The sequence below is a fragment of the Falco biarmicus genome, chromosome 6 (assembly GCF_023638135.1).
Source record: "Falco biarmicus isolate bFalBia1 chromosome 6, bFalBia1.pri, whole genome shotgun sequence".
NCBI classification, from domain to species: domain Eukaryota; kingdom Metazoa; phylum Chordata; class Aves; order Falconiformes; family Falconidae; genus Falco; species Falco biarmicus.
The window spans coordinates 79,827,160-79,844,509 of NC_079293.1; the positions used below are offsets into that span (position 1 = coordinate 79,827,160).

General features: G+C 41.2%; 1 protein-coding gene across 1 annotated transcript in view; it reads right to left on the reverse strand.

The window, feature by feature from the left end:
- Positions 1–16,731, reverse strand: part of GALNT2 (polypeptide N-acetylgalactosaminyltransferase 2) — a 98,784-nt gene extending 82,053 nt beyond the window's left edge. Inside the window, exon 1 of the mRNA XM_056343543.1 lies at positions 16,534–16,731. Coding sequence (XP_056199518.1) covers positions 16,534–16,647 — 114 coding nt within the window. The 5' untranslated portion in view covers positions 16,648–16,731. The remainder of the gene's footprint in view (positions 1–16,533) is intronic.
- Positions 16,732–17,350: the final 619 nt, after the last annotated feature.

The following is a 17,350-nucleotide window of genomic DNA, read 5'->3' on the forward strand; positions in this document are numbered from 1 at the left end:
GGGGGGCGGGGGGGAGGCGCAGGGGGCAACAGACAGCTATCAAATTGTTATTTAAGCATTCTTATGCATTACTCATGAGTATATGGCCATATTACCAAACGATGACATAGTTCAGTAACAGTGCATCTCTTCCTACAGACAAAAATAAAGTACAAATGACCTGTCCACGTGGATTTTCCTGTACTTCATCAGTCCTTTATAAAGGAAATTATTACAATGTCCTTATCGCTGTGACATTTCAAGTCAACATTTCTGTGGTTTGGAAAACATGTTCAACTACAATTGTCTAGTAACCCGAGATCTAGAAAATAAAGTGTTGGTCTGCAGCCTTATGTAGAAAACTGAAGGCTCCAACATCCCTGTTGCTTCAAACTGTAGCACAGAGAAAATGGTCATGTGAAAGAGGGAATCGGAGGCATTTTGCCATTGTCAAAAAGAAAAAAGATCCAACACAGTTAAGAAGTCTTAAAGATTGTAAACAGTACAATGGCAAAAATATCACAAGCAGATTAAATTAGCTTTTATTTATAAGACACAATACTTTCCACTTGCACTCAATGCAGACAGTTTATAAAGTAAAATATCAAGCTTACATTAAATGGTAAAAATATTTTGGAAAAAACAGTGCTTGTTATTTCTCACTGCAATAGTAGAAATCTCCATTCCAACTTCTTTTACAGCAACATGACAAGACAGGTTTTGTTTTAAGTAACAAAGGTGGATGGACAGGGATGCTGAACATGCAACACATTCAGAATTAGTGCGTATCTAAGGTGGCAGCTACAAAACAGAGCCTTGGCATACAAATGTTATGAAATATACAGCTTCTCTCTATGAACAGCCCAAGCCTACCACTGCAGCAGATTTTGAAAACCACATCGTAAAATAGCAAATTAGTTAAAATTTGTAGATACCCAACCACAGGAAAAAAGTTGGCAATTTCACCTCCCTTTCACAATCGCAGACCTCCTCTCAAAACACCTTCTGATCAATTCTGAAATAAGCTGAAGTCGTGCAACATTAAGATAGGCATTGACATTTCTAGTGCCAGTGCCACTTACCAACAGGAGCGATCGCCCAAGAAGAAAGGAAGACTGAAAAACAAGTTCAGCGCCAACTGTTTGTACCATGGAGAGGCACTGAATGCAGTGGGAGCCAGCATCCCATGCTTGCCAGAACCTAACTCACTACCTACCAAAAGGTTACTGTGAATTCCCAAACACCAATAAAGGAGGGGGGGGGGGAAAAGCAGCTTCATTTTAGCTTTCAGACATGTATTCTAGCTTTAAAGATAACCTAAACCCTGTATTTCAATGGTTAGTCACACTGATTGTTACCGAGTAAACTGACGGTTTCTTAGAAGATTTTCAGTACCCTAGTTTTGCCACAGCTGTGGGTTCTCCTACCCAGCTCAATCATTCCAGCTATTTTTGAAGCGTGGTTTGCGGCAACACAAAACTCTTGATTTTTATAGATTGCTGTGACTTAAAAGTTTTTGAAACGTACGCACCAAAAGTGGGCAAACTCCAAATCACCTGTCATCCTAGGATGAAGCACCATGACTGTTTCATATCCTTTTTCTTAGTTTTGTATGCCCCTATACCACGTATTTAGTTTCTCTATATATACACCATACTTTATAGCTGCCAAAAAAAAGACACTGTAGTATCACAACTGATGTGGTTTCCATTTCTAGAAGTCTCCTTCTCTGCTAATGCAAACTGGAAGGCAGCTGACAGTCTATGAAAAAAAACAATTTTCATGATTGAAATCCAAACGTGACTGAAAAATAAATAAATCAGTAGAGTTGTCAAGAAGCAACCAAATGAAGTAGAGGGATACAGTAGCCCAAACAACAAAACATACATGAAGAGAACAGCTTTCCACTCATATTTGCTCCTAATGGGAAATAATTGGTTTTGTCTACAAGTAAATTTGGTGAACAGGTATACTGAACAGCTCAATCTAAAAATGCATCATTAATGCTCAGCACAGAGATTATTTATTGTTTTCTAAACCTCAAAGCTAAGTGAATTTAATAGGATAACTAAAATTATACATTGTTGCCATTAGTATAAAATGCTGCCTCTGCTACCTGGTCTCTGCCTGAAAGTCAAATCCAGCTGAACTGAAGGAAATCTGGGGAGAATGCCACGCTCCAGATATGTTCTTTGGTTGATGCTCATTTGTACTGACGCTAAGATTAGTAAAACCCACACTTGTTCTTAGGGCTTGTGATGATTTTCTGAGATAAGGCTATGCTTCCTTAGTGTGCCTTTCTTAATTTTTTGACCTACAGCTTACCTCTGCTGTGTTTCTTCCTTTTCTTATACAGGATGCTTTGTTGGTGACTGATGAAAAATACGTACAGCAGACACTATACCTTTTAAAACAAAGTAGCAGCCTATATAATTACCTCTCCTTTTTCTGCTGCAGAACACAAGTAAAATGTGCGTTGGTGCATGCCAGCTACTATGAAAATTATTAGATTATTGCAGCTCTTCTTCCTCCACAAAAACACTGGCTTTGGGCATCAGAAATGGAAAGAGTCAGTTCCTAGTTTAAGGTACTAAAACAGAAATATTGAGCTCTTTTTTTATTATTTTACCAGTATGCAGTTATTTAATGCTTAAATCCAGGATCACAGAAGTTTTAGTTAATGGAAAATAACCAAGTAACCATCTAAGCTCCTGGTTAGACAGCAGATTTCCCAGGAAGTATTTACCATACATTCTTTATTCCACGGCAGGAATACCATCATGTCAATACCAGTAGCTTTTCATACTTGCAGGGAAAAGAGAACATGCAATTTATTTACACAGTTGTTTTTTTTCAACTAAGATGAAGAGTGCAGCCACTAGAGATTCAAATACAAACCCAAGGGTGCAGCACAGAACTAACACAACTTCTGCTGTACATCTTCAACCCTCAAGGGACTAAAAGGGCAGTGTATGTTACAAGTTGCCTGTATTACTGGAATGGGTGTAAGAGGTAGAACTGCGCCTCCAGAAAAAACAGGCAGAATCAAGTTAACAGTTGAAAAACTACATGGTGCCACACGTAAGATAGATTATACTGTGATAAGTAAACATAAAAACTGAATATTAATATCGTGGTAGAGACTAATTACTCCCACTATAAAACACTAAAAGGCATCTGCATCTTTACTAGACATGAGCCAGTAATTACCGTTTTCTTCAACGGCAAACAAGGCTACTCTTAGCTAGAGTATTTAGGGAATTAATCTTAAAGTTAACATGGACAAATTAATACCACATGCTTCAGCACGCTAGCACTCAAAGGAACAGTAATAACACAGCCCATACCATGTTATCCACCTATTCAAGCAGTACAATTGGAGTAATTCCCATCTCAACAGTAGTTCTATCAATACTAACATCATTGCAATAACTGGCAAGCACTGCTGTTTACTGGCAAAACTGGGATAAGCTTTGTTTTTCTGGCAAAACCCAGAATTCAGGAGAAGAGGAAAGAAGAGATCGACTACTTGATCATTGAACTATGGGCAAAAAATAGCATTCAGGCATGCAATAACCACTGTAACTTCCGAAACCAGAAGAAAAGCCAGTACTAGCACTTCCTATCATTTCACTGACATTTTCTTCACTATTTGTATAATGGCAAAAGGCCATTCAAATACAAGGGGGAAAAAATTACTACAAAATTACTGTCTTAAACTAATAAGCCTGAAAGAGAAGACTAAACCATGTCACAAGAAAGCAAACATGCTGACATCCCAGCTGCTACAGCCCACTGCCAGTAAGAGCATGAGAACAGTCTAAATGAAAACACTGCGCAGTTGCCAGAAGAACAGTTATACTGACATACTTCCAAAAAAACTCTCCCATTGGAGACTCTTCTTCCTTCAGCTGACAAAAGAGCCAGCTAAACAAATTCAGACCAGAAAACAGCTATCTGCAAGCACTAGCTGTTCCCAAAAAGCTAGAAAAAAATCTTTTTAATTATTCTGATAAGACACTTATATGAAAGTACATTTTCTGGGATCATTTAATGCTCCCTCTCTATCGCCTCCATCCAGGAAAAGGAACACGTTATTTTAACCTACAGAAGACAAAAGCAAATGTCTTCAAGTCATTTGAAACTGCAGATAGCAATCTGCGTCACTGCAAAGTTCACACTTCTTGGCAAAAAGCAGAAAGTCAGATTTGTTCAAATATCGTACAAGAAACAGCAGCAAACAAAGTATCAGTATCTACAAAAAGGTCACAAAAAAAAAAAACCCAAAACAAAAAAACTGCCAAGACCGGTTTTACATTTACCCTCACTTGTATAATAAAGCAGAATCTCCACTTAAAAGCCTGTCTTACCCAAGAAATTTATGTTTTAAAAAAATCCACCATGTGCCATGATGTTCTGACAAAGTATTATGACAGTACAAGAGGAAACTGACACAAACATATAGCTAAGGGGAATTACGATTAAACTCAAACTAAGATGGTATATAACACTCAAACAGAAAAGCATAAATAATCCAAGAAAAGTGCAGACACTTACTGGTTGCTCTGCACACATAAACAAGTGCTTAGGGTCTTTTTTGCCATAATTTCAGTGCTCCTATGGGTTATTTTAATAGAAATTGCCATCTTAAGTACAGGGTTCCTCCTTAAGTTCCACTAGTCACATCTTTTAAAAAAGGAAGATAACATCTTGAAAGACAAGTACATACACCCACTAACATCCAACACATTGCTTATTCATCATTATGAACTGGCTTTCATCACAAACTGGGTACACGAAAACCGATGTTTCTTAACATAGTTTTAGAAGTCTTCACAAGACTTTACCACATCACTTGCACAGCAGTCCCATCCTGTCCCCCCCCAAAAAAAAAAATCTTCAAAGCAATTTACAACTGAAAACCAGTAAGTTCACTTATCGTACGGTATTCAAAGGAAGTAACATCCAAAGTACTCCTATACCCCAAGACTCAGTGAACAACATCCCTAAACTGTTTTAATACACTTCTTGGAACACCAAGGACATTTCTGTAATTTAAAAAAAAAAAGTGGTAGAAGGCGACCTTACATCAATTTTCTTGCATGCTTCTCCAGATCCATCACTGGAAACTTCTCAGTAACTGGGAAAACGACATAATGAGATAACAGCCACAATCACAGTTAATCTGAACAAATGCCATTATATTTCCAAACCATTGCCTGCATGTGAGCTGCAGCCACTCTTGGAAATAAACATTAGAATACCACAATTCTAAACAAAACTGTACATGTGTGAACTGGAGATTTCAGAAGCGGTCAACATCAGCTGCACTAAGATTACACACTAGATGTGGTTCAAATAGCTTAACTGCTGTGTCAAATTCAGACCCACATTCTAGTAAGTTTAGCACCATGAGGTCCACCACACTTCAATGCTGAAGGCTGAAAAGCTTGAGCTATCCTTTCCATATGATGTATAACTTGAGACATTATCATTTCTTAAAGTCCATTCAGTTACTGACTTTTAATCCATAAAAGCCAGTTGTCTAATAGAGCTTGCCGAGATTCATGTAGACAAAAAGGTTTGTTTATCAGCAAAAGGCCACACTAAGAGATGACCACATGAGAATTTCTACCGTAAGACCACAGCTAACATTTACACGGAGATACCTAAATCCTTCTAGGAAGAAGCCCTTTTCTAAGTTCGTGGTGTAAAAGTAACCTGTTAAGACCATTCAGCCTTTTGCACAATAGAACTGGGACTCTAGACAGTGCTACAATGCAAATAGTCAAAAGCATCCTTAACAGAATATTTTCACCAGACTTTCCAATACTGTCAGACAGTGTTTACAATGGCCAAGTTTATCAAGAAAAGGATTATTTATACACAAACAACCTAGCAAGTATAGTACTTGAAATGGTAAAAAAAATTTTTATATATGCTTAAGAAAAAAACCACACAAACCACAGCACTACTTTGGCATATCACTAAAATAAGACACAATCATGGCCAAATTTGAAACATTTGCAACCTTAAGGAATAATGGCAATTTAAAAAAAAATATTCTGAAAAGTCACACTCCAAGACCACCTATGTGTATAAAGCCAGTTTTTACCCAAGTTTCTGGCTCTTGGGTTTGCAAGCACACAAGAGAGAACATTAAATGACTACAGGCTGATCTTACCATCTTGATGTTCTAACTATTGTTCCCAGGATATAAGAAGTATTATTCCTAGACCACTATGATCTGTATTAGTTATCTCAGTAGGTAACTGAAATAGATTTTTTAGCAAATAGCTTTTGCTGTGTATAAAGCCAGGTACTTTAGGTCTAGGCTGAAGTGAACATCAAGAATAATTTCTTGCTTATTTTTGCTAGAGAATATTAGGAAAGTATTGTGCATAACTGAACAACTGCACCTTAATGAGGCATACTGCATCCTCATCAAGTGTGTCACAAACCTGACAATCACTGCAGACAAGTTCTTCAAGAATTCTTTCTCCTCTGATCAGTGTAAGTTTTGTCCTAACATACTTCTAATTCTTGTGATACCTCAGTGGTGGTACCAACAATCTTCTGCTGAGTTCAATCTTCCCACTAAGAATCTACCAGGCTAAACAACATTGGCACTTAGATTTCTATAATAATTTTTTTTTAAAAAAAAAAAAAAAAAAAAAAGGACTTTTCCTCCAAAAGTGTTCAGCCACACTTTCAGCAAAGTCTCTCCTCCTTTGCTTTTTTGCACATTAAATATGAAACCTAAGGATGCAAAGAAGTGCTGCTGTTTGCTAGGCCACTGCCCACTACGTGTAGTTTAAGTATTTCTTTCAGGCTCCAAATGCCTTTTTATTTAACTATCAAGATCTGCAAGTTCTTAAGAAGTGCTTATTAAAAGAAAGCACACTTCGCAAATGGGGTGGGGGCATTGTCATTGATAGACATTATTAGTTTAAGAGGTATTAAGAATGGTCCTTAAAAGCGCACAAGTGACAGAGTAAAGCTCCAGTTCTCTCACTGAGTCCTTATGGCACTTGCTACAATTACTGTTCACCATCAGCACCTACAGAGAACACCAAAAGAAAGCTAGATGCTGTGCCAGTGGAATGAAAAGGAACATTTCCCTAATTACAGCTTCAAAAAGTATTCACTAACTGAGTGTCTATGGGTAATAACTATTCCACATGGTAGAACAGTCGGTTCACCATTTGCTGAGGCTAAATGACACGGTACATCTTCATGTCAGTAGCTGTTGGCAACGCAACACGTGTTGTGAGAGCACAAGTCAGAGGTCTAACAAACACGCACTATTTGCTCCAAATAGATAACACAAGAGAAAATGAGCAAGGTTGCTGTTGATGGATGGTCTGCTGTGGTAACTAGTGTGTTCCACTGCAGCAGAAGACACGCCACCACCCTTCACAAGAACTGATTATGCTGTCTGGACAACATACACTAACCCAATTTTGTGAAACACTCCAGCAGATATATACTGTAATCCAACTGCCCCCACATTTTTGGCAGGTCCACCTACCACAGTAGTGGTTTTGTGAAAGGAACACACTTCCCAATGGTAGAACAACCACCTGTAAGTATGCAGGCTGGCCCACCATTAGTCAGTAGCAGTTTTCTACCAAATGAAGTAATTTATGAGAAGGAAAAGGAACTCTTCCTTACCAAGACCTTGGTAACCAAAGAAAACCTACAAGTTTTTTTCTTCTTGCTTCTCTTAAGTGACATGGAAAAGCCAAGCTATGTAAAGACCTTAACCTTTCATCTCACTAAAGCATATATCCATATAGACATTCATATATTTATTGACCATCCTTAAACAGACAAGCCAGCTAGAACAAATTTATTTTAGTAACCAAAAATAATTTCAGCTGTGCTGATTATTTCCAGGGTGGCTAAACATTTGGAACTTCATACAAGGAGAAAACATTTTCTCCTCATCAAGTCATAGCTCTTTGAGAATTTGTACACAATAGCATTAACTCTGTGCCAGTTCTTTGTATAATCTTTCCTTGGGTAGAGCCTTTTTGTTTCAAGCAGATCCGTTACTCAGTAGACAAGTCTATTGCACTTTGCTAATGCCTAATAAACTCAGCATATTCTCTCATTATTCTTTGCTTTCCTTAAAAAAAGCAGCCAGGTTTTATGATAAATAATTTTACAACTTCAGAAAAGTTAACAACTGAACCTGCAACCTTTCCAATAGGCTCTTTTTTTTTTTTCCATAAGAGACCACAGTTATAAAGACAAAAAATCTAAATTATTGCCTTTGATGTGCACTAAATAGCAGATTTGGGGGATATATGGAATGCTCTAAAATATAGACTTTCTGTTCTTTTACTATCTCATTCCTTTCCCATTTGAATTTCATAAGCTGAGCTCAAAACCAACATCTGCCTGGATAGTCCCTTTACACAGATGTGCTTTGTCAGATGGTGGAGCTATTTGAACTAGCATATTTTAACTTGTTTAAATGACAATAAAGATACCCTGGGCAATTAACAAAACCAGCATATAAAAAAGGGATAGTGGGAAAATAAACAGTTTAGACAGAGGAGAAGGCAACTGGGGGGGGGAAAAAAAAAAGTGCTGATAGTAATTTGCACAGGCTACACTGGAAGGCTATCATATGAACAAGTTCCTTTGTTTCTCAGAAGAAAAACAACTTTAACATGTAAGTTGATATACACCAAGGGAAAAAAAAAAAAGCCTACCTTAAAGCCATACTGGAAGTTTAAAACATGCTATATTTGAACAGGGGACGTAGGGATGTATCAGTCACAGTTTTTAGAAAAAAAACAGATGCTGATTTTTTCCACTTTCTCAATCATTAATGCCTGCCACATGACACAATAAATAGTCCAGGACAGCTTGATTCATGCTAACATTACTTGGCAAACGAACACTCAGAGAACGACAGGCAAGCACGTATGTGGTACGCATCAGTAACACACAGGTTTTATAAAATAATTCATTCTGCACATAATGGAGAAAAACCACACCACACATTTAAATACCTTCACTTTCACTTCCGCTTCACAGGAGCGGTCTACCATATGAAGCTTTCTATGAAAGAGCCTTATGGAACCAGAGAGACCATGAAATGGTTCAACTTCTATTGTATCTAGAACATCTTACGCTATGTCTTTAAATTCAAACACGCATAAACCAAACATTTTGATGTGGACATTTCACTTCCCCCCGCCCCCCAATCTTCCCTCCTCAATCCATCCTTTACCCTTTTGAAAGCTTACATGAAAGGGAAAAGCAGGAGAAAAGATGAGCATCTACTAATTTAAAAGTAAACAGCATTAAAGGATGCAGCCAGGTTTTAAAATTTATATGGCTTAAGACACCACTACTTTGCATTACACAATGGCAATAAAACAACCTGCTTAGTGTTTCCTTCTGTAACACCCACTCTGATACTCCGTTTCCACACTATCCCAATATATTCGGGCAATGACATTCAGCCCCACATTCTTGCAAAAAAAAAAAAAAACCAAAAAAAAACGTAAGTGTCTCACTGCTTCCTGCAGATTCATTATTAAAATTCAGCTGTATTGCCAACATATAAGCAATACACAGCTTCTTCACCAAGTCCTAATAAAAATCACATTTATTAACAAGTCATCAATAGCCAGGGAGTTGAAAAACTGTACAACACCTGGCTGTACACTGCTACAGCTAAACTACTGCTGAGAGTAGGTTATTTAAGAACAGATTCAAGTGGACCAAGTCAACTTAAACAGAAGCACAAGTTAATATTTACCAACTGCATTTACTTCATCTGGGCAGTTCACATTCATCACCCGAGTTTCACAGGATCAACCCTGTCCCAATGTTTTCTTTTCAAACAGACCTGACTTAACCAGAAGTACTGTATTTTAAATTTATATGCAGCTACCAAAAAGTCAACGAAAAACATTTTCTAGACTATCTGCTGGAACTAATATTTTTAAACAGTTTCTAGGCATGCAACAAAGTGACACCCAGTACCAATATAAAGGTGTCTTTTCTATTCTGTAGCAGAGTACTGTTGTGAGCCGCTTTCTAGCCGACAATACCACATTTCTCATTCGATCTACCACCATCTTAACAAAACAGTATCAGTTATACACAAGCACTTGGATACCACACAACACTGGAAATGGAAAAGGACCAAGAGAAAGAGGAAATCTAAGGAAAGTGTGGAATTATCACGTCATTTTGAAGGCCAAGATTGAGGTTCTCTAATATACGTTTAAATGGTTTGTATTTTTTTCCCCAGATTGGTCTAAAGACCAAGTGATGACAATTTCATTATGGTAATCGCCACTGAGAAGGATCTTTAATATTATTTTACTTTATATGAAGTACTATTGTGTCTTTTCTAAATTAGAAAAAAAGTGCTATTATATCACTCTTCATGTTGTACTTTTGGAAGGATCTAGAACACATGGAAAGAATGACCGACACTTATTTGTAATACACCTTGAAACACCAAGATGGACAAGACAAGAACAAGTAAGGTACGTGGCACACTTCATTAGTGCACTAAATTTTTAAACTACATCTATCAAAGGACATCACTACGATTTATAAACTTTGTACACAGAGATCACAGTAAGCAGCAAACCACAGCAGCAATGGAATAACAGGGAGAAGCACAGCAAACTACTACAATACCCACATGAAAGGGAAAAACTAAGAGAAAAGCTGGTTAACCAACCTGTTTTGTATGAAACTACTAAAAGTCACTCTTGTTTCCCCAACTCCTTCTGCCACCACTACAGCCCTGCTCTACTTCTCCATTTATGAAGCAAAACAGCTATCAGTAATCCAAGAGCAATAGCATCTGTACCAGAGCCAGAGTCATCAGCTTCTAACCTGGCAGGTTGCAGGGGACAACACAACAATCTTGCAGCTAAGAATTAATTTCTCACTGACACTCCATCAACTGGAGAAAAACCCCACTGAAGCATTTCAAATATCAGGGGAGAAAAAGGGAAGAGCCCAACGCAACCACAGACTGCACAAAATTTGCATCTGTCTTTTCATTACACTCAATGTTAAATTTTATGAAGTAATCCACAAAAATAAGTGACTGAATTGCCAAGACAGTCATTTTGTCCAGTGACATGTTAAATTAAGAAAACATACATGTACAACAAACTTCAGAGACTCATTTTTACGTTCTAGTCAGAGAAGGATAGCTTCACTGAAGTGCCTGGGCATTTCACTTCTTCCCCATTTATTACAGACTAGTATAGATGAAAAATATCCATTAGCAGAAACTTAACCTGTTTTACAGAAGAACATCTTTTTCTATCTCCTTGTACCCTGTAGAAAGTGAATGCCACAGAAAGGACACAATTTGACTTTTGTAACCTTTGATATCTTCACTTGTCTAAAGATCAAAATATCAGAAATCATGTCCAATGTCATATTATATAAGGGACTGAAGTTACATTTGAAAATTATGCAGCAAACTAAAATTAGCATTCAGCAATTAAAACTGGCAATGCCTTCCTCAAACGAAAGAAAACAGAATTGGAAAGGTTACTTTTAACCCCCTTCCAAAAAAAAAAAAGCTCTGCTGCCTTCAAGAACCTTGAGAGAGACAGTCAAAAAGTTAATACTCCGCAGTTTCATTCTCTGACAAAATCAGGTTAATGCATCTAAAGTTTAAACACATTTCCTTTTTCCTCCACTTAAATCTTAAGAAAAAACCTCAGGTACACTAAATCTGTAGTATATCTAGCACTCTTGCTCTACTATGTACATTGTTCTCTATAATGGCAATAAAAGCCTCATTTAACAGTAACTGAAATAGTTCAGGGGTTCCAAAAATGAGAAAATAAAGAGGAAAGGAAAAGTTTGCATATGCTGAAAGGAGTTAAAGTTTTATCCTTGTAGAACAAGAACTTAAAGCTTCTTTTTCCTCCTGCTTTCCCCAAAGGATCAAGTCACTTTCAACTAGTGACGTACTCAAGGCAAAGCATCACCTTTTTACCTTTGCATTTATTTCATATCAGCTAGTTCCATGGTACAGCCACCCATCAAAAGTCTGCTCCAAAATAAAATTTCAAAATAAAACCACCACCCAGCACAAAACCAAAACATAGAAAGGAAAAATAAACTAGGTACAGGGTAATAACCAGTTCTACAGGGGAAGCCTGCCTCCCTGTGGCTGAACTAACCATAAATTCCATTTCTCCAATTCGTTCCATTACACCCAGTAAATCTGATGAGCCAACAGTTACAAGCTTCTAGTTCAAGGCAGGCTGGGGTTTGGGTTTGTTTGGGTTTTGGAGTTTGGGGTTTTTTGGCTGGCTGGAATTAATGAAAAAATAAAGATATTTCTAATTTTAAGAAACACTGGCAAAAGTTAGCCATCTCTCCTTACTGAAAGATTGCTTTTAGCCTCCTCCTCTAGATAGCAAAGGTGGGGTGGGATGGGAGAGAGGTCCAACTTAAAAAACAACCGACACTCTTTACACGGCAACAAAAGCAAAAGCTTGTCAGCACTCTTGTCACCTAAATCCAGAAGGCTCCAAACCTTGGCTCAGCTGCAGCTTAACCTAGCAGGCCTCTCTTGGTGCCTTAGCTTTCAGCAGTAAATCCCCTTTCTGCCTACAGGTCTCCTTCAGGGTATGCCTAGGAGGATTTCACTCTTGGCAGCAGCCAGGAAGCTTTTGGTGCTTTCAACAAGATGCAGACATTCCCCTGTCCTGTCTGAAGGGCTCAATTACATGGGGCTACTTTCTTAATGCCTAGCACAGTAAGTTCTTTAGAAAACAGCTGGGGGTTTTGGCTGTTTTGTTTGTTTGGGGGGGGGGGGGGCATGGGGTCCCCTCAATCCAGTCACTCTATTGTGCAAGAGCTTAGTGGTTAAAGAAATCAAAACCTGTGTGACAAATACTCAAATTCACAGCAGCCTTAGGAGGGGATCACATCATCAAGATGACTTTGGCTTCAGAGAGTATGAGCAGCTTTCTAACCATCTTACAGAAGCTGCTCCATTTTGTGCAAGTCTAAGGCACAGAGCATAAGCCACTTCTGCTACGGGTTAGGAAATTCATCCACAATAGGAAGGGAAGTTCCAGTCTCTGCTCCAAAGGCTTTTTAATATAAAACATATTAAGTGAACACAAAAGTAGCCCACATTTTTCTCAATCTCACAACTGTTGGGCTTGCAGCTTGCTTTCTTCTGTGTCACAGCCTCTGTTTGGGGAACTGTTTCTCTAACCTTTAAACAAGTGAATCAGACTCACTCTTTCCAATCTACAATCCAGTGATCTGGCTGGAAAAGGAGTGAACTGAAGCCATGGCATTCTCATGCTTACTATCATTTTAATTGGAGATTCACTGGAGGGGAGAAGAAAAAAAAAACCAAACAAAAAACAACAAACCACATTTCTGCCCCCTCCAAGAACATGTTGAGTGAAAGGCTTCGACTCTACCCTTTTCTTCCTTTCAAGAAAAAAGGAAAAGGTTGTCACACCCTAAATTCCAGACATAAAAGACATTATTTCTTTCTACTCTAGTTTTTATGTCTAGGTCCAGAATGAGAAGCATTGCACCTTCCTTTTTTATTATTATTATTTACATATTTAACAATGAAACAGCTTCTACTTTGTGTGCTTTAGACCCTTCCATGCTTGCTTCCCTCCCACCAAGCCACAGCACAGGGGCCAAAAACTTAGGCAAGGCTGTACCGCACACTGCAACAGCCAAACAGCTTTGCAGATCTTACTAGAAAGGTTGTAAATGGAGAACCAAAATAATTAGAAGCTGACATTAATCCTGACACTATCCTAATAAGAAAAAAAAAGAAAATCACTCTTTTCTCACACTCAAGTGCAATCCTGGCAAAGGGCAAACAACTTCAAACTCTCCTGAAGAGAAAAGAAATTGGTGATGTTCATCGCATCACAGGACTGGTGACTGTGCCAGACAAGTCCAGTATGTCTGGGTAACACACTATATCTGCGTACGGAAAAAAAAACCCCTCATCATCCTTGTGGAAAAAAACATCCTGTTTGTATAACCAGATCTGTAATTAACATGCAAATTGCTTACACAAATGAAGTACTATCCCCTCCCGGCTTTTGTAATTTTATAGACTGAACACGGCAGAGACTTCAATTTATTAAAAGTGATGTTCTTCTGCAAGCAACTGTTTCCATTATATTGAAATAGTGGGCAAGTAATAGGACTACATGAAGTCATACACACCAAGAAATTTACTACAGCAGGGTTTCTGTTTGTAAGTTTAAGACAGTTTGTGTTTTTGTTTTATGCCAGGGTCTGACACTAAGTTAATAAGCCTTTTATTGAGATTCAAAAGCCATTACATTACACACATCTTCCCCTACTTACATTTGCTAACCTACACTGAGGCCCAGGATTAAATTTTACGCTTCACTGACAGAAAATAGAATCCTAAATCACCAATCCACACATAATTGTTAATTTCCCCACTTGTTTCTTGTGGTCACAGTACCTACTTTCTTCCTTACCACAACCTACTTTAAACTTTCACATTTGTAAACCTAGCACTGAGCTTCAGCTCAGGCCTATGAAATGTCTCTTTTTCTTCAGATTATCTTCACTAAACTGTCCCAATTACCCAGACCAGTAAAGTTTACTAGATTTTGGGCAGAGTGATAATGAATTACACTACCAAAGCAAGTATTAGTATCACAGATCTCTTAAAACCATAATAAAACCTCCTACTAATATCAATAATAAACAGCAGCAGGTTCTAGCGATAAAGTACCAGACTCTTAGTTAGAAAAACTGGTTTCTTTTCTATTTCATTCTCACCTAGTCTTCTGGGTGACCTTGGGCAAATCACTATCCCCACACTGCAGGTTCCCCAGCAGTAAAAATGAATTGAACAGACTTGCAAATCCGTCTGGTAACATCAAATGAAACACAACGCAAGAGTTAAAAATATACTTCCCTATCTGCAGATATATTTTCCTTGATAGCTCCTCTTTATCCCATTATACAGCAGCAGCCTAAGATTGCTTTTACTTTCCAAATACACTCCGGCGGTTCTTCAAGAAAGGCTTTAGGCTATTGCCTTACTTTTTATCACATGCTTGATCTATTTCTCCTATTGTATCTACTTTGAAGGACTCAGAACTTGTATTTAGCAATACACACTTAACACTTACTTTATTATATCAAAAGTTGCTGTTGAACGCATTCCTAAGCTATGGGGAGAAAATAAAACAGGACACATCAGAAGAGAGAGCCAATTATCAGCGAGCAGCGACTCATTCTCTAGACACTTTCTCACACAAGTAATCACGCAAGTATTTGCTTCCACGACCTGCCACAGGAACCAATCGGCAGATTTTTACCAGGAATACATGCACCGATGAACTGAACCGCAGCCGAGCAACATAAAGACCCCTCTTATACAGTGCTAGACTTTAAAAATGCTACTTTTCATTTAACAGGAGACTGCCATTTATTAGCAAATAACGCTGCTGAACTGCAGTGCACCGCTCACTTGCCCTCTTCGCATTTCTGGGTTTGTGTGAGATTTTTTTGAAAAACTGACGCAGTGATGAGATGCTTTTTCACTTTTCCTGTTCCAAAATATAAGGCTTAAACCATTTCCAAAAGCTCTTGGCTTTACTAGTCTTTGGGAGTAAAAAAGGCCATACACAAAAAAAACCTTAATTTTTTCTAGAGTTAGTGGATAAAGTTGCTGCCTCCCACATCATGCCACAAAAGCCTGTTTTGCTTGATACAGACTATGACATGCTTCCAGCTATTCTCACGATCAAGGAATTACCACAACACATGGGAAAATTTCCTTAACAAGTTGACAGAGGGAATAATGAAAAAAAAAAAAAAAAAAAATCACTCCAGCACTGTCAACAGACAACTTCTTGAACATTAGTAACCGAGCCATTTAAAAAAAAAAAAAAAAAAGAAGAGCCAGACCTTCCACACCACAGGCACGAAATGTGACAAATCCGGCTATTCCCTGAAATACTGCAAAACCGATCGGAAAACGGCAGCTTTTCGGTGCAGCGCTAAGGAAAGAAGAAATCGCTGTACATGGGGAGAAAAGGCATTTGCGGCTGGGATCCTCGGTTCTCTCCAGGGGGAACCGGAGCCCAGGGGACCCCGGTGCCGGCGGGGAAGGAAGGGGCCGACGTTACCTGCCCGGAGCGGAGAGGGGCCGAGGCGGGGCCCCCCCGGCCCGTAGCGCGGCCCCGGCCCCCCCGGCCGCCCGCCCCGCTCTCCCCTCCCACACCGACTTCCCCCGGCCCGGGACGTGGCCAGCCGCAGTTGGACGGGGAGCGACGTGACGGGGTTGAAACCGGTCTGAAGTCCACAAAGAAGCCATCTGCCTCCGGGAAACGGGCTGGGGAGCGGCGGGGGCGGAAAGCCCAGGGGAACTTGCGCCCCGCCTGAAAGCGAGCGGCCCCCCCGCCCCGCGGGGCTGAGCGGATCCCCCCGCCCCGAGCCGCGCCGCCTCCAGCCCGGCCCCGGCCGCCCCGCTCCCCCCGCCGGAGCTCCGGGATGGGCTCTCACCTTCCTCCCGCCGCCGCCGGCCAGCGCGGCGCTGCCGCCCGAGTACATGTAGTAGGCGATGCCCAGCACCCAGAGGAAGGCGAAGCAGAGCAGCAGCCGAGACCTGCGCCGCATCCTCCCTCCCGCGCCGCCACCAGGAAACGGCCAGCAGCAGCCGCCGCCTCCGCTCCTGCCGCCGCCGCCGCCGCGCAGGGTCAGGGGGCAGAGGGCGAACGCCCGCCCCCCGACCAATCCCGCGCCGCACGGCCCCGCGGGGGGCGGGGCGGGACGGGGCGGGGCTACCGGCGTCGCCATGGTTGCAGCACGCCGGGCCGCCGCGCCGCCGCCTCCTCGCTCAGGGGCCGGGGCCGCGCGTACCCCGCGGCGGCAGCACCGGAACGGCCCCGCTCGTCCCCCCCGCCCCCAGCCGGCCGGGCCTGGCCCGGCCCCTCCCCGCCGGCGGCCGCGGGTCTGAGGGGCGCACGCTGCCAACAGCCGGGCGGCGCGGGGAACCGTCCCCCCTCCCTGCGGCGGCGGGACCGCCCCGGCTGCGCCTTCCTCGGGTGGCCGGGCGGGGAGAGCGGCCGGCGGGTGCCGGAACGCGGCTTCGGAGCCGCCGCGGGGGCCTGACCCCCGCCCTCCCCAGGCCGAGCGCGGCGGAGTGCCCGTGCCCGCGCCCCGTGGCTCGGCCGGCGGGGCTGGGGCCTGAGGGGGGCGACCCGGCCGGCCGGGTTTGCCGGCGGCGGCACCCGCGGCCGGGGCGGCTCGGGGCGGCGGAGCGCAGCGCTGCCGTGCTGGTCGCTCCGCTCTGGGATGTCGCTCCCACCCGCGCTGGCCG